The 24,400-nt window shown below is 38.5% G+C and overlaps 1 protein-coding gene across 1 annotated transcript in view; it reads right to left on the minus strand.

The window, feature by feature from the left end:
• Sec24CD (Secretory 24CD) overlaps positions 1-24,400 on the minus strand; it is a 203,717-nt gene that overhangs the window by 129,987 nt on the left and 49,330 nt on the right. The window contains exons 5-6 of the mRNA XM_067152321.2: positions 22,359-22,502; positions 9,751-9,930 (exon numbers count right to left, since the gene is read on the minus strand). Of these exons, the coding sequence (XP_067008422.2) occupies positions 9,751-9,930; positions 22,359-22,502 (324 nt within the window). The remainder of the gene's footprint in view (positions 1-9,750; positions 9,931-22,358; positions 22,503-24,400) is intronic.

The raw sequence follows: 24,400 nt of genomic DNA on the forward strand, positions 1-24,400 counted from the left end.
CTCTTTACAGCCAAATCCTCCCAGCTGAAAGTTTGCAACATTTCCGTTACACTACTTTTTTCTTAACTGATAATTTCTAAGTTCAATGAAGGTCCCTTAAAGGATGTTCCACCTAATCAACACTATCACTTGTGTTAAATAGTCTGTTTTACTATTTCAGCACTAGTTTCGGTCCCTACTGTGGACCATCTTCAGTTCACACACACACACACACACACACACACACACACACACACACACACACACACACACACACACACACACACACACACACACACACACACACACACACACACGCACACACGCACGCACGCACGCACGCACGCACACACACAATATTAAAATTCTTTAAAAAATTTACACCTCACTAAAATTTTGTTTTGTCATAAACACTGATGTGTCCATAATGTATTTCTTGCAATTTATTGTTCATCATGTTGTGAAAATATTTTCTCTAATTAAAGGGACATGTTCTCACATTCACATCAATGGAAAATGTGTCAGTCTTTCTGATATTGTTTGTTGGTCTAATAATGTTCTTAAAAACCTATTGAAGCTAATGTATTAATAACATATTGTGAAAAAGTTCCTTGTTAAAGAATAGGTATTAAAAACTAGCTCATATAAAATCTATTATAAAGTCCTTTTGATTATGTTTGCTGGAAAATGAATTCTGTGCTTAGGCTCTGTACACACTCTTATTTTGATGTTAATGTGTTATTACTAAATTAACATAACACAGGTCTATTATTTTTTGAGGGAACGTCCTTTACTGCTACTGCTTATTTTTCGTATATTGAAGGCTGCATAGAAATTAGGAGATTACCAGGCGAGTTGGCTGGCGACGAGGAATGTACGTTTCATTCCAGGCTTGTGTCTATATCTCACACCTGTCTATGTCATATGTTACGCAAAACAAGTTATGCGAACCGCTTAGTCTGATTGTGAGGGTTCGGTCAGCTTCTGCTTCGAACGCTAGCGTTGTGCCACATTCTGGGGGCCACCTGGTGGTGAATGAACGTACCATTTCCACTTCTAGTATAATGTTCAAAATTTCAAAGGGTCATTGTTTAAGAAGCCTTTCTCGTGGTCAGTCAAGATTTCTTCTGAGGACGCAAAGCACAGTTTTCTGCGAAACGTTAAGAATTTTACCTTATTTTCTTGACATGGCATAAGCCCAAAAGTCTATACAGCATCATGTCTGGTAGAAGCTGTTTGCTTGTTGTATTCTTTTCCCAATTTCCTCGGTTATCTATCTCCTGTGATCACACTTCCCAAGTACTTGAAACTTTTACCCACCTCCAGAATTTTACCATTCAGTTTTATCTTTCCTCTTCCTTCCTTCCCCTTTTCATCACTATTGTTTGGCTTTTCTCTGTGCTTATTTTCATCCCAAATTTTTCTCTCGTGATTCCATACATCTACTTGTTTTTGCACTTCTGTTACATTCTCACTCCATATCACTATATCATCATCAAACAACATGGCTTTTGTTGCCTGTCTTCCCAATCTCTGTTTAATGTTCTTCTGAATTTCATCTATGACTATGATGAATAGTATGGGGGATAGTACACTTGCCTGTTGGAGACCAGTTTCAACTTTAAACCATTTGTTTTTCCTATACTAGTCTGCACACTACTAACACAATTTTTGTACATAGTTTTTATCATTTTCACTTCCACTCTGTTAACTTGTATTTTCCTTAATGTGTCCCAAACCAACTGTCTGGGCACACTGTCATAAGCTTTCTCAATGTCAATAAATGTCACCACTATGTTTTTTCCAAACTCCAATCTTTTCTCCATCATATGTCTTAATGTAAAAATCAGGTCAAACGTTGACCTGTCTTTCCTAAAACCTCAGCCTTTGTGGGTGGGGTTAACTTCCAATAAGTAACCAGGGGAACCTGACCGTTACAGAGTGCCCCAGGTGGCGGATAGGGGGTCCCTACAGTACATAGGGCTGGTTGAAATACCCAATACAACCCGCGGACCAACAGGTAGGCCAATTCCTGGGGGTTTTAAACTACTGGGACACCCTCTCTCCAGGGGTCATAAATATGGAGGACCCTTGCCTTGGGTTATGGGTGAAGAACTCAACGGCATCTCCGGCGGAGAAGATGGACTTCAGTACGGTGGAGATGGCGGAAGGGGCAAACCCGCAGCGTCTGTACTCCAGAGAAGCGGCTACAAAGGGTGTCTGACTCCATGTTGGGGGGGGGGGGGGCTAATTTGAACCTGGCAGAAGGTAATAAAGTGCCTTTGGGAGTGGCGAACGCATCGTACAAACAGCCTAAAAAATGAGTGCGAGTGAATCAAGGCCTCACCTTAAGACAATCACGACAAAAACCACCATCATTGCCAGTTAACACGACTAAACAATATTTTCATGTTAGTGATGCTTGGTGTTGATATAGACTAAGCAGCAAAAGTCTACTTCCACGAATATCTCTGTTATCATAACCGGTACAGTAAACCTGTACAAGACATAAATCATTGGAAATTATATTATTCAAAACTTTTTTATGTAGTATTTATCGATAGGACCACTAATAACACAGATATTTGATAAACATTTTTTTACGAATTTTAGGCCTTCCCCTAAACTACCATTTCACCCACTGTGAAAAAAGCTATTTATAGCCTAGACTATTCCCCAACTTAACATACTGATTTTCATTAAAATCTGGACTAAGCAACTAAAATCTAAATTCAATAATACTGTATTTACTCATGTAATTTTCGTGCTCGCATAATTGTCGCACCCCCAATTTTGATGAGTAATTATTAGGATTTTTATTTTTCCCATGTAATTTTTGCTGTAATCTTAGCTTGAGCGCTGAAGGCAATGAAGTCACAATGAAATCACCGTCTAATGTTACCGCTAGCCATAGTCTAGTCTGACCTTGAGCAAAACTGCATTCCAATCCCAATGCCTGGAGTTATACCGTGGCCTGCGCATTGTGATAAGTAGTACTGTGTTTAGAGTATAGTAAGCTTGTGAAAAACTTGCAGGTATCTACTGCAGATACATGCTGTAATTTGTTCTGTGTAGTAGAGTGTTAAGAAAGAGCATCACAAGTTTTCGTAAGTAGGTAGCACACAGTAAAGTGCCTTTTAGTGTGGTACGTGCCGGTGTTACAGTTCATCAGTTAGCACGGGCAAGTATAACAACTACAGTAAAATCTTGTTAAGACGTTTCTTCAGGGGACAACAAAAATGAATGTGATAAGCGAGAAAACGTACTACTGAATATATGAATAAAAACTATCCAACAGGGATATGGAAACACTAGATATGATTTTTTCCGACATGAGAGCGTTTTACGTCATGTATCCGCAGGTACAGTGAAAACTATATCGACCATTTCTAAAGATAAGAGGAAAGTATTAAATGGTGTCAAAAACACGAGAGAACAAATATGAAAACCTTTTCTGCTGTGGCTTATAAAATAAGTGTAATGAAAGTGCAAAATATTTTGAAAAACTTTATAATGAGCGCCGGCCCCGTGTTGTAGGGGTAGCGTGCCTGCCTCTAACCCGGAGGCCCCGGGTTCGATTCCCGGCCACGTCAGGGATTTTTACCTGGACCTGAGGGCTGGTTCGAGGTCCACTCAGCCTACGTGATTAGAATTAAGGCGCCATCTGACGTTGAGATAGTGGCCCCGGTCTAGAAAGCCAAGAATAACGGCCGAGAAGATTCATCGTGCTGATCACACGACACCTCGTAATCTGCAGGCCTTCGTGCTGAGCAGCGGTCTCTGGTAGGCCAAGGCCCTTCAAGGGCTGTAGTGCCATGGGGTTTTGGTTTTGGTTTATAATGAGGATGACTGCTCGGAGGAAGAAGGAGATAAGAAAATGGAAATACTAGGTGGAGAAAAAGAAGAGAACCCGATAACAGGGTTGGAACTTGAAAGGGCAGTGAAAGCAATGACCAAAGGTAAAGCAAGTGGAAAAGACGAATTCAATGCTGATATGATTATGGCAGCAGGAAGCATTGGACTACAGTGGCTATACCGAGCCCTCAATGCCATATGCAAGGATGAAAGGATACCTGAAGATTGGCAACAAGGAAGCATTGTACCATTATTCAAAAAAGGAAGAAATGTGAAAATTATAGAGGTATAACCCTATTATCACATGGGCTAAAAATAATGGAGAAAGTCATAGACAAAAGACTGAGGGATATAACAGAAACACAGAGGAAGAACAATATGGCTTTAGACCAAATAGATCAACAATAGACTTGATATTTACAGAGCGAACAATAATGAAAAAACATCTGGAAAGGAACACGAAAATCATCTTAGTATTTTTGGATTTGGAAAAAGCTTATGATACAGTTAAGAGAAAACATGTATGGGAATGCCTACTGAAAAGGAAAGTACCGTACCAAAATCATTAATTAACAGGATAAAAATGTTATATCATGAGAGTAAAAGCAGTGTACAAGTGAGGAGTGGTGACTCTGAAACATTTTATACAAAAAAAGGTCTCAAGTAAGGAAGTGCACTGTCGCCATTATTGTTTATTATATTAATGGATGAAATCATAAAACAGAGTGTTGGTAGTGATGAAGTGAGTGCTTTGGTATTTGCAGATGATGTGATTTGGGGAAAGGGAGAAAAGGAAGTGCAAAGGAGACTGGACATTTGGAATGGAAATCTGAAGGAGTTTGCGATGATAATTAGTAAAAAGAAAACTGTAGTCATGCACTCTGGAAAAGAGAATAAGAGAAGCCAAGTGAACATACACAGAGAACGGTTGGAGAATACAGAACAGTTTACATATCTGAGTAGCATTATTAACGGAAGTAATGAAATCAACCCTGAAATTAATAACAGACTAAGTAAAGGTAATTTTATCGCCAAGTCAGAGAGCTTTTATGGGATGACAAAGTACCCAAGAGAACAAAATTAACATTTTATAAACAGTACTTCATACCAGTTGTAACATACGGGCTAGAAAAGCTGGTAACTAATAAGGGACAAGATAGTAAGATCCAAGCAGTAGAAATGAAATTTTTAAGAACATCGGTTAAAAAGAAAAGAAGAGATAGAATTCAAACTACCAAGAAGAGCTAAATATAGAACTGTTAGTACAGAAGATACAGAAAGCAAGACTGAGATGGTTCGGACATGTAAAAAAAATGGGAAAGGAACGGGTAGCAAGAAGGGAATTGGAAAGAGAAGTTAAGAGAAAAAGATCACTTGGAGGACCGAGAAGAAGGTGGATGGACCATATTTGGAAGGACATCAGAGAAGCTGGATTGAATGTGGCAGAAGTAATGGAGCAGGAAAAGTGGAAGGACAGAAAGGAGTGGAGGAGGCTTGTTAACCACACCCGGGCGACTGGAGTGGGGCACTGATGATTATAATGAATGAAAGGTGTGAAAACCACCAAACAACAAATATGAAAACACATGCATGGTGGGCCAACAAAAACATCCAAGTATTATTGCAGATCACACTCTTTCTAAAACAAATGTTAGTACAAGCCGTCTGTTCGGAGCAGTGGGTTATTAAACATTATTCTCCGGTCACACTCTTTGACAGTGAATTGGAGGTTGCACTCAGCCTTGTGCGAATGGCAGGAATGATTTCGGTCACCATTTTGAATCGAACGAAACTTCGACCAACTCGAGTGATAGAGTCGAACTCGAAAGTGCGAGTTCAACATTCGTGACCTCTGCGCACTTAAAGAGGCGGATGCCAGTCCACTTTCTCAAAGATTGTAATTTTGGCTTCATTAGTAAGGAATTTCATGACCTTTTCTGTATCTGAAACTAGGCTATCATGAGACAAATATGCACCACGCTAGTCAATTTCACAAGATTATGTTACTAATCCAGATACAGGCTACCCTATCAAATGACAAATATTCGCTACACTTCACTGTACCACTCAACACAAAATAAATTTCTAAGTTCTGAATGGAATGCAAAATACAAGCACAAATAGAATAACCGGCAAGTGAAACTGAACATCCCAGAGGCTAACGGATTGCTCCCCGAACGTGCAATTTATCCTGTGAAGTTCAGGAATTTAAAGCCTTTTTACATAATCGCGCAACTATGGTGACGGATTTTACCCGAGTTGGAAATCACGTTTGTTTAACAAGGGTTGACAAATAACGTTTTCAGGACTAGGAAAAATGTGATCGTGCTAAGCGGTACTGGCGAAAATTTGTGACGTGATAAGCGAGGTATTTTTATATAGATTTAATACGATGAGAATCGGAATTTCGTATTTACGATGTGCTAAGCAGGAAAACATGTTAATGAGAAACGCACTAACGAGGTTTCACTGTATATAGCTGAATATAAACTAAAAGTAATTAACTACACCGAGGAGAATAGCAACCGTGCTGCAGAGCGAAAATTTTCCATCTCAGAGGCACATGTTTGCTATTGGAGAAAGCAGAAGGAGGCTCTATGTTATGCTAAGAAAAGTACACGATCCTTCAGAGGTCAAAGGTATGGAGAATATTCTGAGAAAGATAATGAGCTCTTAATGTACTTCAAAGAAAATTTGTCCATTTGGCATTTGTTGATTTCCCTCTAGATACAGTGTTGAAGATCCTTGAAGTGAGTCTCTGGCTGTCCATTCTGACTATGTGACCAAAGAACATGTCTTCTCTTCCTCATAGCTGTTGTAATGCTCTCTATTTTACTGTAAAGTTCCTTGTCATTCCTTGGCAATCGATGGAGGGACTGATATGATCTTGAACAGGTATATTTTCCATGCTCTGCCAAAGAGAGGCCTTCGTCAAACATAACACCAACATTTTGCTGAGCATAACTTTTGTATCATGTAACACGTCAGGTAGGTTCCCAGTTCTATTGTGAATTAAAGCTTTCTGCTGTCCTATTGTGATGGTTTGTTAAGAAGGAAGCCATTTTATAAGTGTTGACAATTTTTTTTCAAATATGCTATTTGTTTGGGACGTCGACCTATATAGTTCTTTTGCCCCTACTTGCACCATATGATATGAACCTGCGTGTAATTGGAATTGCGGAAGTGCAGAGTGTTGAATGTAAGGAAAGGAGTGTTAAGGATGATACAAACACCCAGTCTCCAGGCCAGGGATATTAGTCATTTACAATTCAAAATCCCTGACCCGGCCGGGAATCAAACTCGGGGCCGCCAGGTGACAGGCGGACGTGTTGCCCCCTACACCGCAGGGTCGGACGTTGACAAAGTTAATAGAACTTATAAGCTCGACAGATTGAAAAGCTTATCAGTTCTATCTTCTACCATTATGATAATCTGGGTCATATCACGCTTGATTTTGAGTCGATTTTGTACTGCCCAATTACAAAGAAAATTCCTAGCTCTAGCAACAAAAATGAACTCAATCACCACTCTAATCATGCCCCTATTTGACTACTTTGCTGTGTGTAACGACCGTAACTCAGAGTCAGTTAGTAGGCTACAAAAAAGCACGAAATGCCTGCATTCGTTACATCTTCAGTGTACAACCATGTCAACGTATCTTTCTGTATCTGAAGAAATTATCAATGCTGAACCTGAAAGAAAGAAATTTAGTTCTAGTATGGTTTCCAAGATGTTACAAGAGTCAAAGTGAGTGTAAATCTGCAGATCATTGGCACAAATATGGTAACTAGAGGTTATCAATGCCTTGGAATTATCGTTAATAAAAAGAGAACATAATAAAGGGGCCAGCACAGAACCTTGAGGATTTCTAAAGGTTACTTCACTCCAGGAAGATTAACCATTTCAAAAATTACTCTCCGATGCATATATATATATTGAAACGGGAACGCCCTACAAGCATTCACGTTTCATTCATTTATTAAGAGGAACTCGCAAACACCCGGCCGTAAGCATTTAAAACTTGCGCCGAGTGCACAGGCATTGTGGGAACTGCAAGCAAGCTCGCGCTGTTCCAGAACACCGGCCAAGGTCAGCGACGTCACGCAGAAGGTTCTTTCGTGTTCCATAGCATTGCAGCATGAACGAAATGTGATATCAATATTTCAATAACGTCACCTTGCAGGCAGGAATAATGAACGCTGCTAGCCGAAATTTCATGTCAATCGGTGTAAAGATGGCCAAGATATAAAATTTTCTTGGGGCCCACATGTGTAGCCACGCCCACCGACCTTCGGCAATATAAGCGAATCGCCAGCCTGGAGTAAAGCAGAGAGTGTGCAGTGTGGGCAGTGTGCAGCTGAAGTGTGCCGTAGGTAGAGAGAGAGGGGAGTCGGCAGTAAGCCGTGAGTTCAGTGTGTGTGTGTGCAAGTAAGCACGTCGCGATATAATTCGTCACTCGGTCCGGCTGTATTGAGTTCAGAAACATTAGTGTTAGAAGCTTTCTCCGTGGGCTTGAACTTTGTGCATGAACAAAATGTAATTTCGTTTTTATCAGTCTGTACGACTGGGCGATTATATTTCGTTTGTGGACTAGGAATGTTTCTAGCATAAACTGTGCCAGCCTTGATTTCATTTAAAGACTGTGTTTCTAGCATAAACTATGCCAACCTTGATTTCATTTAAAGACTGTGTGAAAACAGCGATAGTGTTTCTAGCATAAACTGTGCCAACCTTGATTTCATTTAAAGACTGTGTGAAAACAGCGATAGTGTTTCTAGCATAAACTGTGCCAGCCTGCATTTCATTTAAAGACTGTGTCTATCTGTTGAACTGTGTTCGTAATAAACTGTGCCAACATTCCCTCTTAAAGACAGTATTAACTTGTGGAATACGGTATCGTAATTTCTTTCCGAGGGACCATGCCAATTCCCATCATAACCTGTTCAGAATCACGTATGATCTTAAGTGCCAGTGATAATCTTCTGAAAATTACGACGTAACAGAACTTGGACTGTCGTTTATTTCAACAAGTGTGTGAATATTCTGCTCATGGTGTACAGTGCAGAGACTGTACCCGGTGAATTTAATTTTCTTTGTGAAGTGCTTAATCACTGCACCTCGGAAGGTCCTAGATTGTTTTCGTTTCTTTATTATTCCAAATACGATAATTCCTTCCATCTTATTCTCATGGAACTGTGACTCTGACTTTATCCTTGCTGCTAAAGTGCGTTCAACATCATTGACTGTGGGAACTATTTTGGTGTGCTTCGCCTTAGAGAGGTGTCACACCAGAGTCCCATGATGTCCGATGTGGAAGCTCCATATTTCCCCGTTCCTGCCTCAGGTTCGAGTCGCCATCAACACTAATACAGAGAAAACACCAACGACGGAAGACAACGCCGACGCCGACCGCAAGACGACGCAGCCGCCGCAGGACGACGTCCCCTCCACGCCTTCAGGACAACTCCACGATTCAGCTGTAAAAGGTGACATAATTCTTTGCATATCTATTGAATAAACTGAAGGATCCACTTAATCATTAAAAAAATTTTTTCACTACCCTTCTCTCTCTCTCTCACTCTCTTAGCATGGGCCGTACACGCCTTGTCGTTTCTCATGCTCTCCGATAAACTGAAGTACGGGCGTTCCTGTTTCAATATATTATGTGTATTTGTGCAGCAAGGGTAAACTAGAGGCAGTAAATTCAGTTATTCTAGTATTAGTTTGTTTCCTGCTGCATTACCATAATATTGCTGCCCATTTTACCATTTATTGTGAGAGAGCATCCTGAAAGTGAATATATCATACTACACAGCCCTGAATGTTTGGCAAAACAATTACATTGATGAAAAACGACATTAAAAAGAAACAGCACTAACTGTTTCACAACTACAGTAATTTCAGGACTAGTCTTACCTGTTTCATCATATCAATTGTCGCAGGCACGTTATACATAGAACTACGGATGAAACGTGGCCCTGAATTTCCTTGGTCCTGAGTAACGAAGTTTGTTGTTACAAGAGGAGGAACCAATCCTTTCTGATTCGTATAGAACACTCCTGAGCGGTTATGCTGATCATCCTGCATCACTTGAATCTGATGGAAAAACAAAGTATTATTCATATTATTAATAAAGACATAAAACAATACAAATCACAGAACAGGAAAAATAAAATAAAAGTTCTTAAGTAACAAGTCACTATGAAATACTTTATACGGTACTACACACTCTTTGAAAAAATATAATTTCTGATGGAAAACATCTTACTTTGTTTTCTGGTATGAGGAGAAACTATGTGAAAGCTGATGTTACAATTTTGTGTATACCACACAAATCGTAATAACTTTGAAACTATAATGCACATCCAAATAAACAACATAAGGTTTAAAGGAGCACAGATGAAAGAATGTTATGCAGTATTAACCAAGTGCTTGATGTTGCATGCTGTAACAATATAGTGAGCCAGTCTGTAGTCACCGTGAATATATATGTTCTGGGCTCGAATTCATAGGACATATTGTTAATTTCTACTTTCTATAATCTTTCTTATGATGTTTTCTTGTTCTTTTCAATGTAAGACAAGTCTCATTTCGTCCGTTGGCAACAAGACTCCTATCTCACGAAAGGTATGTTCTTTTCATTTCTCTGTCTCTGAATTTGTATTCCTTGGGGATCCAGCCCTATCCGAGAGAGGAAAAATGATGGAAGCTTTAATTTATCAAGTAGCCTTTTTTGTGCTACTTATATACGTTTTGTAGTTTCAAGCTTTGAATATTGGGTAAAAACTCGCTTGCAATGGCACGTCTACCAGCTTTTTATCCCTTTGGTTTAATAAGTAGAGTCATACTATCTTTAGTTTCTTCTTATTTTGTTGCTTCGTGAAGTTCCATGGCTATTGGATATATTTTGATGGAGCCATTTTGAAGTAACTTCATTTCATTTGCATTTTGAATTACAGCTTTGACACTGAAGTCGGTACGTTGTCTTATTTTTTACTTGATGTGCTCTCTCTGCTTGATTTTCTCCCTGCAGTTCCACTACATATGGTTTACTATTGTGTGTGCATAAGTGTGTGGTGGTTTGAATGTTATGAACCTTTATTTTGGCACTGTTTTCACTCTCTATGTCAGGGATTTCTTTTGCGGAGGCCATTTCGGGTGTTCAAGGCTAATTGCAGAAAATGGTGTATTGATTTGATGTGTTATACGGTGATTTCTGTGACAATAGGTTTTGGTTACGAAAATGTCTTGGGAGGGACATTGGTTCCATGATACGAGTTTTGGGCCAGCTGTAATATTATATCCCTGGGATCTGTGAGGGCAGTTGACTGACACGTTTCTCTTTATGCTTGAGGGCTCCTATCTGCAAGTGTGGATGGTATGAGAGATAAACCGTATGACTGTTCGCACTCTGAGGAGGATTGTTTGTTTCAACTCTACTGTTTTCTTCTTCTTCTTCTTCTTCTTCTTGTTGTTATTATTATTATTGTTGTTCTGAGGATGTCGTGGTATGCAGAGGTGTAAGAAGGTGCAGGCATGAATGGGTGGACAGAGAAAAGATCAAAGTATAATTTAAAAACTCTAAAATTTGAAATTTAATTTCTTTCCTTGATTTTTTCTTTTCAGATTTCAAACTTTGTTAAACAATAACAAGTAACAATAGGGTAGATAAAGGTTAGCTCGTGAGCTCGAGTAACAAGTTTAGAAAAGCCTAGAACAATCAAACAACGATTTAACAGACTGAGCTTGAAGCTCCCAAATTACAAATTTTACAAGAGCACCACTGCTCCATTCAATCACTCCTCCAAAATGTACAAGATTAAAGCCTCTCCAGGGCAGAATCTAACTTTTACAAAAAAAAAAAAAAAAACAGTAGACACTGTCTTATCCGTTCAACAGTCTAAGTTACGTTTAAATAGGAAATTGAATAAGAGTAGTTAACTTTAACAGGGGCAATAGGGACCCATTCTACATAGCCTTAGTAAAAAAGGAAACGTTAAAAGTTATTGGCCGAAAATCAAAATGTTAGGAGGTGAACTCTTGCATTCCTTGAAATACACTTGAAAATACTTAAAACCCTATGTGGGCTTATGGCCCGAAGTTACAGAGGCTAAGCCTATACTACGGAGGTGAATAGATGGAGAAAAGGTTTTAAATTACAAAAGGAATATTTTAAATCACAATCACCTCAATATCGAGTTGAAGGGGAATACAAGAGGGATCACACTCTTTATTCCCTAAGTTAGACTAAGGTCTTAGACCTGATTGAAAATTTACATTGAAAGACTACATTAAGAAAGGATTTTGAAACCTTCCCCTCGAGTTAGCTTTCTGAGACTACTACATGATTAAAAGATGTCTGCCGTTACCGTGAGCTGGTGGGCCTTCCGGAGATGGATGAGGCAAGCCCCCAGCCTCCTTTTATGAACACACGCTAAACCTCTTGACTGGAGCGATTGAAAGACAACACGGCCCAAAAGGTCCCAGCTTTTATAGCAGAAAGGAAGGTTCCAGAATTCTCTGGCCCGAAGCCTAAATACACACACAATTTTGATTGGTTACAAAATTAAATTCCAAAATTTGTGATTGGCTAAAATTTTAAGCAGGCGGGAAGAGATAGAAGTGCTAGTAACCTCACAACACCAAAAACAAAATACAAACAATTCAGTTTTGAAAACCTTGACACAACAAAATTACTTTGAAAATTGATTGTTCCTCCTCGCACCAGAAGGATCACATCAGACGACAGTAGAGACATCTGATGATAAGCATTCGAACTTCTTCCAAAATGAGTTTCACGGTTCATATAACAGATGGCCTTCTAAAAGGCGCTTAGTATGAATGTACGGAGTTGGTGTACCTCCGGTACAATTACCGTATTATTATTTTATTATTATTAACTGATCAGTGCGTGTTCTTTTTCCCTGGCTCCATGTTTCTTTCTTCTGCCTTTTATTTATGCGAGCCGCCATGGAAACTCTGTGTGTTTGCCTTCCTTTTATTATATTCAGACGGTCTCCATTTTGGTGTTTGACTGCACAGGCAATCCTATTTTCTCTCCACATTTGGACCTGCCTTTATGTCACTTTCCCCTTTTCTTTATGTTGGGATGTTTTTTTTACATTCTGTGATGATATGCTTATCTGCATGAGCACTGTCTTCTTTCTGGAGTCCACATAATGGGCTGGTGTAAAACTTGTGCTAAAGGATTTTACCTCCCTTTTCTCATAGTAATGTCTGTGGTTACCAAACTTGATGATTGTAATTTGGTTTGAAGCCAGCTGGGTTACTGCTGACTTCGAGTGGATTTTAATAAATTATTATGATATGAATAGCCCACCATCTTACCTAAACTAACCCTGTATTTTTCTTGCATTTTGTTTGAGGCCCATCTTGTTTATTTATTTACATATTTTACGCCCACATTGGAGCACTGAAATCAATACATTTGAGTTAATTTCTTCTTCTTCTTCTCCCAGAACTTTTTCATCCTCTCCGACCTGGAAGCCCTTTGTGTGTCCGATATAGTATATTGTTTCCGTTCAACTGCTTTTAGTTTGAGACTTATGCTTTTGTTCTTCAAAATCCTCTTCTCTTTTCTGTCTTTGATTTGTTGCCGAGTTATACCCAATTCTTCCAAATCGTCCTGAACTTCTTTGAACCAATTATTATTGATTTTATTCTTCAAAAAGTAATCGAATAGTTGTTTCAATATCCTGGTGTCTGCTAATCTTGATATGTGACAGAAAAAGGAAATTCTTCTTTTACGCATTGTAGATATTATTGATTCACATTCACGATAGACAATGTTGTTAGGCAACAATCTCCACTGTCCATCAACTTGGTGTTTTTTATTAATAATTGTTCTAAGAATTCTTCTCTCAGTTTTCTGTAATTTGTCTGTTGTAGATTTTACATTTAATTTGAATAAAGTTTCACTAGCATAGGTTGCCTCTGGTTTAACTATGGAATTATAGTGTTTCAGCTTAGCGTTTATCGAAAGAGATTTTTTTTATAGGTTGGCCAGGTAAGTCTTTGTGCTTGTTTAAATTTAGTTGTTCTGTGTTCTATTGCTTCTTTTTCATTTGTGTTCCATGTTATTATTTCCCCAAGATATTTGAATTTCTGAACAATTTTAATCTCTTTATTACTGTTCAGCTGAATAACTGGTAAATCAACTTTAAAAGTTGGCATCATTTCTGTTTTTTCAAATGACATTTGTAATCCCATTTTTTTAGCTATAATTTCTAGTTGTTCAATTTGAAATTTAGCCTCTTCTATTGTATTTGCAAGTAATGCTAAATCGTCCGCAAAAGCAAGGCAGTTGAGTTTAATATTTCTACCGATCTTGATAGTTGGTTGGCATTTCTTGTTCCATTCACGATCTTGTTTATTTATCTTGAATTTTAATTTAACATGTTTCCTTCTGTTTTTAAAAACTATGTGTTCCATAAATGCCTTCTCATTTTGTAGCATGATCTGACCTTAGACAGATTTCAGGATTCAAATTCAGGCTGTTACAGATGCCTGCCCTGATTAAAATACATCGGCCTGTATTAATACTCCGGTTTCTTGTACTGCGTCTTGATATCTCTGCTTTGCCTTGAGTCTTGCGATTGTTTTTTATCTCTAACCAGTGCGTGCTGGGTCTTGGGTTTGTTGCAAATGGTTGCAAAGTATGATTTTGATCCATGGACCTCTGGGTTATGGGTCCAGCACGTTTCCAATGTGCCTTGATATTTCTGCTTTGTCTTGGGTTCATTGCAACAGCCGCCAAATGGGATATAAAAATTACCGGTTTGCTGAGCAGTAAAATTAGTATGGCTCAGGAATGTGTATGTATAGGTCGTTTTGTGAGGTGTCTTTAACAGAGCTCGACGAGTACAATAAAATAAAACACTAATAGTGACAATAGTGAAATGACTTACAATACGATGATAGTAGTGTAGTACCCCTTCTTGAACTGAATGATCATAATAAGAATCCTATCTTTTACCTACTTTACCAATTAAACATATTCTTGTATTTTCATTCTTGACATCGTACCTAGTCCAATCCTGACTCTCAGTCCTCAGTTGTAAAACAACCTGTACCATCCTTCCCTTCCAGGTGGTGTCAGCTCAGTCCTCCTCCTTCACGGCATCAACCAGTTGCCTAGTTTTATTTCCTCTTAAAACAATAATCACCACCACCACCGACCAATTCTTCAATTCTATTTATAATTTTGTTGGCTGAAATTAATTTAGTGGTAACCACCCAGGTGCAACAGAAACTGGTCGTCATCTTTTCAAAGTTCTCGCAATATCCACAAGCAGATGAAAATGTATTTTACGAGGACCACTTTTGCAATAATTTTCATCGTAGGGTATTATTATGCCACTTCCATAAGGTATTTTATATCTATTAACAGATTTTATTATGGCTACTCCTAATATTAAGAGACATGCTTTCCAGGCACTAGAATACTGGATATAAGATGCTGTTTTGACACATTTTGGGGTTATTTTCCTCACAGAGGGCCATGGGAGTATGTAAGCATCATAATTATTTGACAACTAACCTTGTAGAGATGCATACACATCCAAAAAAGATAATTAACAATGATGGCAGCATGTGTCTATGAATTAATGCCCACAATTTCTTTTATCTGAAAAACCTGTTTTCAGTGCAAATGATTCCCATCTAATACTAATGACTACAGCCCAGATGTTAATGATATGCCTTCTTTTACTGAATGTTCTTCTGCAATGCTCCAATATATATGAACTCTATTCAAGGCACCCTGATTACAAATACATCCTTTTTTTTAGGTTTTAAAAATTTTAAGAACATTTTCTTCAACTTTGAAAAAATATTAGGTCAATTTTGAAGAATTTTGTTGCTTTAGGTCATTTTGTACGTTTTATCATGTTAAAGATGTTAGGAAGGAAGTTGGGATAGGAAAACTAAATGAGAGAGGTGAAAAGAATAAACTACGGTGGTTTGGACATGTAAAGAGGATGGAGGAGAATAGAATTCCAAGACAGATGCTGAAGGCAAAGTGCGAGGGCAAGAGAGCAAGAGGAAGACCTAGAACAAGGTGGATTGAATCAGTGAAGAGCGGCATAAGACGACGAAATTTAGACTGGGACAAGATTGTGGAAGAGGAATGGTGGAAGGAAAGAGGAAGATGGAGAAGTGCCATAAATACCCCGACCCGACAGGAGCTGGATAAGGGCAAATGATGATGATAATGATGATGATGATGATGATGATGATGATGACCATATTATTTTATGAAATTATGTCAAAAAATGTTAAATGATAGTTTATACAAATATTGATATATAACATTTCAGCACATTATTATCGTATTTACCTGGATAATCCCTGCCGTAGAATAATGCCCGCACCCTCATTTTAGGAAGACTCATTTTGAAAAAAAAAAATTAAATGAACTAAAATTCCTTCCATTGAAAGGGTAACGCAGGCATAAACAAACACTTCGTATCACTCCGCGAGGTGCACGTGGTCTTTACACAAATATGAACATGTAAATTTACGGATATAGCTGCTTTGCCTGAGATGATAAAAATACATCATCACTGCTATGAAATATATTTTCCATGAAAATGAGCAAGTAGGCCTAGGTTTTTTTCATTGAGTTATATCTTTAATTCCAAAGCGATGGCCTATATTTTTCGTGAGCTTAAAAGTTTCCTAAAAGTCCAAATTAATTTTTAACATCAAACCCCGAGAAAGTGTTGAGGGAAATTTTCGAAAGAAGGTAAATGGAAGTTGAGAGAAATGAAAGGTGAAGCGCAGAGAGCAAAACAGCCCAAAAGTGTAAACGTTTTTTCAGCCAGTTATATCTTGAATTCCAAAGCGATGACCTATATTTTTCGTGGGCTTAAAAGTTTCCTGAAAGTCTAAATTAATTTTTAACACCAAACCCCGAGAAAGTGTAGAGGGAAATTTTCGAGATATTAAGGAAGATAAATGGATGGGCCAGTACTGTTCACAGGCCGATACCACACGCGAGTGCTATCTTATTTCGAGGTGTGAAATGTTCTGTACGCCTGCTGCTGCTGCATGCTTACAAAATACACCCGAAATACTATTTCCCTCGCCTGTCGATACAATACTTGTCTTTTTGCCCTTCCTGGATTCATCGTACACACGCAAATAATTCCCAAAATTCGTTGATTATGATATTTAGAAATAAAACTCGAAACAATCACTCGTGACCCGCACAAAAAGGCACTTCTTACTGAAATGATTCTATTGGCTCTGCAGAAAACACGTCATACTACAAAGCACGTGAATGTTACTGCACAACCCTTTTCACATCGCCTTCCCGGCTGCGTTCTACTCTAGAATCCTCTCCTAAATTACAAGTTCGTCACACTCCATGTCCAAAACACTTCTCACACGTGGTCTCTGTTTACTGGACAGTAACACGACCGGTAGTGGATAATTCTTTTCGTGCAATGTAAACACTTATAGACACACCGGCGAAATCTGGTGTTAGTTTTGCAATACAGTAAAACCTCGTTAATTCAAAGTCTTTATAATACAGAAATTGGACTTCCAATTACGTGATTTCGAATTAACAACCATCTTGTAATTCAGAAATGCCAACCCTCGGCAATTTTCGCGGATTCTGCTTTTCCGCGTACTGCCTACTACGTGATATTGTGGCGTTCCTTAAAACTCTGGATACAAAAGAATTGATTTCACTCTATTTTCAAGTATGAAACACACTATAGACACACCGAAATGAGTGAAAGTGCAGAAAGCTAGCCCTGCACGTTCTGGAAGACGCGTTCTATCGTGACGCAGAGAAATTTTGAATTTAAATTACTCTCTAAAATGCTGTACTATTTAAAAAAATGTAAAGTCAGTTTAGAATTAAAAGTCTGAATTGCTTTCTGTTTAAATATGACATATGGGGACAATTATCTTCCATCTACTGTTGCACAAAGCATAACCGTAGCCTACACTCGCCATCGAAAACTAGGTGAGCCAGGAGCGTGTTGGCAACCTTGACGCAAAGAAAACCCGCACCCCAATTTCGTGCATCCAAATTTTTTTAAAAATATGTGGGGATTATTCGTGTAAATACAGTATTTTGCTAATACAGTAACTGGCAGTTCAATGCTTGCAACCTACTGTTGCTTTGACACGCACCAAGAACTCGCAGTTTAGTAAGGAATTGTGTGATGTGTCACCAAATATACCACTATTTACACTTAAATACAAAAATACATCCATTTTTGGAAGAAAAAAAAAAACACAAAACAAGAAATATCAGACGAGTCAAATTTACATAATAATTATTTACCGCAGTGCTATGATGAAACACTAAATAAAATAAGAAGCAATACTCATAAGAAGAAGCTACGGGTTTCTATGGACATGACCGCTGATACTGCAGGGCGTTATATAGCCAATGTTCTGATTGGAACATTCGAATTGGACAGACAAGCATTTTTATTGATTGCCAAAGTATTAGAGAAGGCCAATTACTTGACAATAACCGAACTGATTGACAGTGCTATGTTTCTTCTGTGGCCTGAGGCCATAAAACATTATATTGTGCATTTATTTTTAAGTGACGCAGTATCATACAAAGTACGAACAGGTAATTCGTTGAAGACACTTTACTCTAAAATTATACATGTCACATACCTAGCACATGGCCTACGTTGTGAAGAAGTGCGAGCAAATTATCCCAATGTAAACAGGCTCGTGGTGAAGGCATTCTTAAAAGCCCCATTGACAGTTACACAATTCAAAGCAGAAGCTCTGGACATGGCGTTACTAATACAACCTACAATCACATGCTGGGGCATGAGGTTAAATGTGTACTTGTATTTTGATAATTTGCAGGTAATGAAAAGTATAGTGCAAGGTTTTGACTCTGAAGAAGCTGCTTCATACAGTTTCTTTTCTTCACTTCAAGTATGTTCCAATTACATCAGTTGATGCAGAATGCAACTTTATGAGGTATAAAAGCTTGTTGCCAGATAATCGCAGATCCTAGTTTCCAACCTGAGAATAACATTTGTAGTCCAGTCCAATTCAGACTAAGGTGAATTAAAAAAAAACATATAATTCAGTATTACAGGCCTATATTATGTGCTCTGTAAGTTTGTGTCCAACCAATTATTTTCTGAAGGAAAGTTCATTTTTTAATACTGTTTACATCATCAACACCCATTCTTAATAATAATAATCATCATCATCATTTTACAGTTCCAGTTTCCCGGGTACTCTTGGCGAGCCTCTTCCATTCTGTCTTATCGAGATACATTCTGTTGTTAATGACGTCCTCCAGGGCCCTTCTCCAAACTGTAATGTCCATCTTTATTATGTCCATCCGGTGGGTTCTTGATCTTCCCACCTTCCGTTTCCTGCCACATGTCTCTCCAAGTTAACATAAGTTGTCCTTGTTGGATCCACCCTCATTACATGCCCAAACCACCTCAATCTGGACATGCTGACTCAATTTAACCCTAGAATCATAAACTTTCGTCTCTCAGACTACGCACCCCTGTAGTTTCCGCGGTAATTTCCAGATGCTAATGAACTGTGCCTTCCCCCTCCATCTATTCTTCCCCGGCTATCAACAATCAGTGCTGACCTTGGTTTCAAGCATAAAGGTCCAGTTGTTTGTTCACTGCAATATGACCTTCATCTGAGAGACGAAAGTTTATGATTTGTGAAAGTATTTGTGATTTGTACATAGCTGTAAATAGTGTGAATATCTGGTTTATTACAGTATAATGTTGTATGTAATACACAAGCTTAATAGGATACTGAAATGGAAAAATTTAGCGCACGATAATGAATTGATAACGGCAGTGTTTTCTGAATTAGACAGAGAACCACTCTCTTCAGGAGACATTAGTGGTAATGTATTTCGTGAATGAAATTACCCGGCCAATACATGCATCAAAGAGAAATATTATGACCGACAATTGGTTCACCTCAATTCGTCTGGCTGATTCTCTGCATTGTGACCATAACCTGACAATTATTGGAACAATGAGAAAAGACAAGCCACAGATACCACCAGAGATGAAAACAGTCAAGGGAAGAAAGCTTGGGTCCTCCATGTTATGATGGTATAAAAACAATGGTATCCTATAAAGGAAAACCAAACAAGAATGTAATCCTCCTTTCTACATGCCATGAAGTAGGAACAATAGCAGCCAGTCAGAAAAAGACATGACAGAAGACTACAATGGGACTAAAGGTGCCGTGGACACTTTCGATGAAATGTCAACATTGATGTCCTCTTCAAGAAAAACGAGATGGCCAATGTGTATCTTTTATAGTATGATTAATACATCACTTGCCAATGGATACATTATTTATGTGCATAAGATGGTTCAAAAAGGCCAAAAGCCACTTTCAAGGCGAGAGTTTTCAAAGGATATATCCAAAATGCTAATGGCTCCAAAGCTGCAAGAGAGACTTCAGACACCAACTTTGCGGCGCAGCCTGAAGAGGACCATTGCTGAAATTCTTGGAAAAGATGGCATTCCTGAAGAGCCTCAATCAGGTACTGCTGAAGGAAGAAACGTTTGTGCGTTTTGTCCATCAAAGAAAAGAAGAATAACCCGATTCCTTTGTAAGACATGCCGAAGCACATTTGTCTTGATCACCAGGCAAAACAGTGCATTGAATGTGCCTATTGATGAATAACTGACCAGAGTGTATTGTCATCACTATGTGTGGTAGTTTTAAGTTTAATATTCTGTATTTTGTGTAAAATGTTGTGTTTATGCTTATTAAAGGGCTTTTCTTTTTGGTAGTCTGACAGACGAAAGTTTATGATTCATGTTACCCTGGAGGGACTTTATGATGCTAGGGTTAACAACGATGTCTCAATCCCAGCTTCCTTTCTAACGATGTCATTCTTTAACTTGTCCAGTTTTGTTTTTCCAATTGTAGACCTCAGGAACTTCATCTCAGATGCCTGCAACCTTCATGAGTCCTTAGTGAGGGTGCAGGTTTCAATACCATAGGTTAAGATTGGTACGAAGTACTGATTGAACATCACCAGCTTTTATTTTGTTGGTACTTTGGGATCCTAGAGGAATCTTCATACTTTGTGGTAAAACTGGGAGCTCTTCTGCACTCTATTTGCCACCTCCTTTATGACTAGTGTATCTTGAGATATTACACTGCCGAGGTATGTAAAGTTTTCCACACTTTCTAGTGGATGGTTTCTGAGCATGATGTTCACTGGTCGTCCCTCTCTGTTTATTGCCAGTCCTTACCAATGGCCTTAAATTTTTTAGATTTATTTTACGCTGCACTGGCACAGACAGGTCTTTTGGCAACAATGGGATAGGAAAGAACTAGGACTGCAAAGGACGCAGCTGTGGCCTTAATTAACATGCAAGCCCAGTATTTCCCTGGTATGAAAATGGGAACCATAGACAATAACCAAAGCAAATAATAAGATCCACCTTTCAATAGATTGAAAAGGTGGATCTTATTATTTGCTTTGTTTATTGTGAATCTTGATTCAATACGGAACCTGAAGAATGAAATTCTTAATGTTAAACCATAGACAACCATCTACAGGGCTACTGGCAGAGGGGTTCGAACCCACTATCTTCTAAATCCAAGCTGACCGTTACGTGACCTAACTGTGTAGCCAACTTGCTAAATGACAGCAAAATTACGGTTATTTAGACTTAACAAGAAGGGTAAGTAAGAAGTAATTTTCTGTTTCATTGTTCAGAAACAAAGTAATGAAGCTCACTTACTTCAACTTAAGTATCTAACAGTTTGTAGTCACACCGATAGATTGTACCCAGGTACACAAGTTAGGAAACTTGAATCTCGGCATAGAGACAGTTGTAAAAAAAAAAATGACAAAGGTACAGAATGAGTGGTGCTAAGAGGAGGCCAGAATAGTGAACTATTTTCTGCAGGCAAAAACAAAGAACCTATCAACATTCACAGGAGGTTTGTGATTGTACATGGAGAAAGCAATGGCTGTCCAACAAGTGAAGAAGTGGTGCTGTGAATTTGAAGAAGCCGTAACAACTACGAAAGGCAAAGAGCGAAGTGAATGTCGATCAACATTAGACACATTCATGAATGCCACTGATAAAATGGAATGGGAGAAGTCATGTAATATTGAATCAATAAGAGGTGTTCAATGAACAGGATACCACTTTTTATGGTAAGGAAAGGATATTCTTATTTTTCATAATAACAAATGCTTGAATAATTTTGGTACTTATGTCAAAAAATATTGAAGTGATACCGAAATAAAGCAATGCTCTTTATCATCACCTGTCATGACTTATTCACCCATGAAACCTTATAGAAATTTATACTTTCTGTAATCAATAAAATAAACCTTTAATGTTTATAATTTCACTAAACGAACTTTAAAACTGAAATTACAATTGAAGATCCTAATTAAATGTTTGTCAGTCTATCTAATACCCTTGAAACATTATATTTTAAGAACATAAAATTGAAACAAGCATAACATAATGCAGTTTCATACTTACAGGACTTGGCATCTGGTCTGGGTCTAGTCTCCTGGGTTGCTGCGGCTGCATTCCAGGATGTGTTTGAGGCCCTGAACTAGGGTATCCACCAGGACCAACAGGCTGCTGAGGCCCTGAGAATCCTGAGTTTCCAGAGTACATGTCCTGTCAAGGAAGCAACAATCGGTTCAATGAACTTAGATCACACTTCACATTGAGAAATGACATAAAGTTTTAAAAATTCCATTAAAACACTGTGCCTGCTCAGACTAACAACATGTGATGCTGAGCAGAAATGGCTGATGGCCATGTTGCCACATTCTTTGAATGGCGGTACTACTGTTGAAACCAATCTCACTGTCAAAAATCAGAACCAAAAGAAGGATTGCCAAGAGCACCAGTATAATATTCATTTTCAATATCCAACCACAGAAGTTCAGTGGTAACTTAATCGACTTAAATTTCATAGGTGGTTGTGTTGCTCGATCACCGAACAGGTTCCTGCTAGCTCTTGTTCAGTGTGTTCCCAAACATGTGGGAAGTAATTGGGAGTTGAATAAAATATCCCACAGTAACACACAAAGTCACTATGAATATATGTCCTACGGTTGATCATATACAAGTTACAGACTTTCCAACTGAAGTACTGTATAGCCTTACCTGGCACATTTCAAGTTGAGTTGCTGTCGCCATGGTGGTGTACCAGCAGGTACTGCATTCCTATACTAGAAAAGCTCAAAATGTTCACCATGCGCCTGAATGCATGCCCGATTGTTGGACATGTTCAAACAGTCCAGACACAACATGTATTCAATGGCAACAGTGTTCCACACACTGGCAAAGTAATGCAATGTCCATAACAGCAGGCTTGACTCCAAACTTACCCCTGAATACAAACTTCCTCCCCCATGCTAGCTAATAACTCAAACAGGCCTAGCTAATAAACAATCGACCGTAGGATATATGTTCGTAGGACTATTTGTGTTCTTTTGGGGTGTACTATGATCCAACTTCCAATTACTGCCGACATGTTTGGAAACATCCTGTATAACAGAGCTTCTAGCAGTCTATCTCCAGACAAATGTTGAAGTTTCATACTTAGGGTATTAATTTAAGGATAATGTTTCACATTTGGGTATAACACACTTAAAAAATGTACTACTTCAATAGATTCCCTTTGCTAATTTGAAAAGACATACGATAACCAACTGTTCTCACTGATTAGAGGCCACTGTTAGCCAAGACCAAACATGACACAACAATGGCAACATCCTGACACTGGACCAAATGTGTACAGGAAGTACTGTATAGCCTTACCTGGCACATTTCACGTTGTGTAGCTGTCGCCACGGCGGTGTACCAGTAGGTACTGCATTCCTATACTCGTGAACAGCTTCCACTAATTTTTTTGTTCCAGAACTACTTCTTTACCTTGATACAATTGTTGGATATGTTCATGCTACCTTTCCCTAGAAGTGGTTTTCCATCTGAGCTCTTAATATTCATACACCTTGTTTTCCTTTCTCCAAAGGTTTCCTTGATTTTACTGTATGCAGCATCTACCTTTCCTATAACCATTCAACTTTCAACATCTTTGCACTTCTATTTCAGCCATTTTTCTTTAGCTGTCCTGTACTTTCTCTCTACTTCATTCTTTCATCACCTTTATTATTTTCTACTCTCCTCATTTTTAGCATTCTTGTACTTTCGTTGTTCGTCAATCACGTCTAGTATCTCCCGTGTTATCCATTTATTCATACTTGACCTTTCCTTTCTTCCTGACCTTTCTTTAGCAGCCCTACTGACCTCATTCTTCATAACTGTAATTCTTCCTCTATCATGTTTCCTTCAGCCTTTTCATTTAGTCCTTGTGCAGCGTGTTCCTCGAAATAATCCCTCACACTCTTTTCTTTCAACTTGTCTAGATCCAATCTCCTTGCATTCCTTTCTTTCTTCAATTTCTTCAACTTCAGATGATATTTCATGATCAGCAAGTTGTAGTCACTGCCTATGTCTGCTCCTGGGAAAGTCTTGCAATCCAACACCTTGTTTCTAAATCTCTT

The sequence above is a fragment of the Anabrus simplex genome, chromosome 8 (genome assembly GCF_040414725.1).
Source record: "Anabrus simplex isolate iqAnaSimp1 chromosome 8, ASM4041472v1, whole genome shotgun sequence".
Lineage (NCBI taxonomy): Eukaryota > Metazoa > Arthropoda > Insecta > Orthoptera > Tettigoniidae > Anabrus > Anabrus simplex.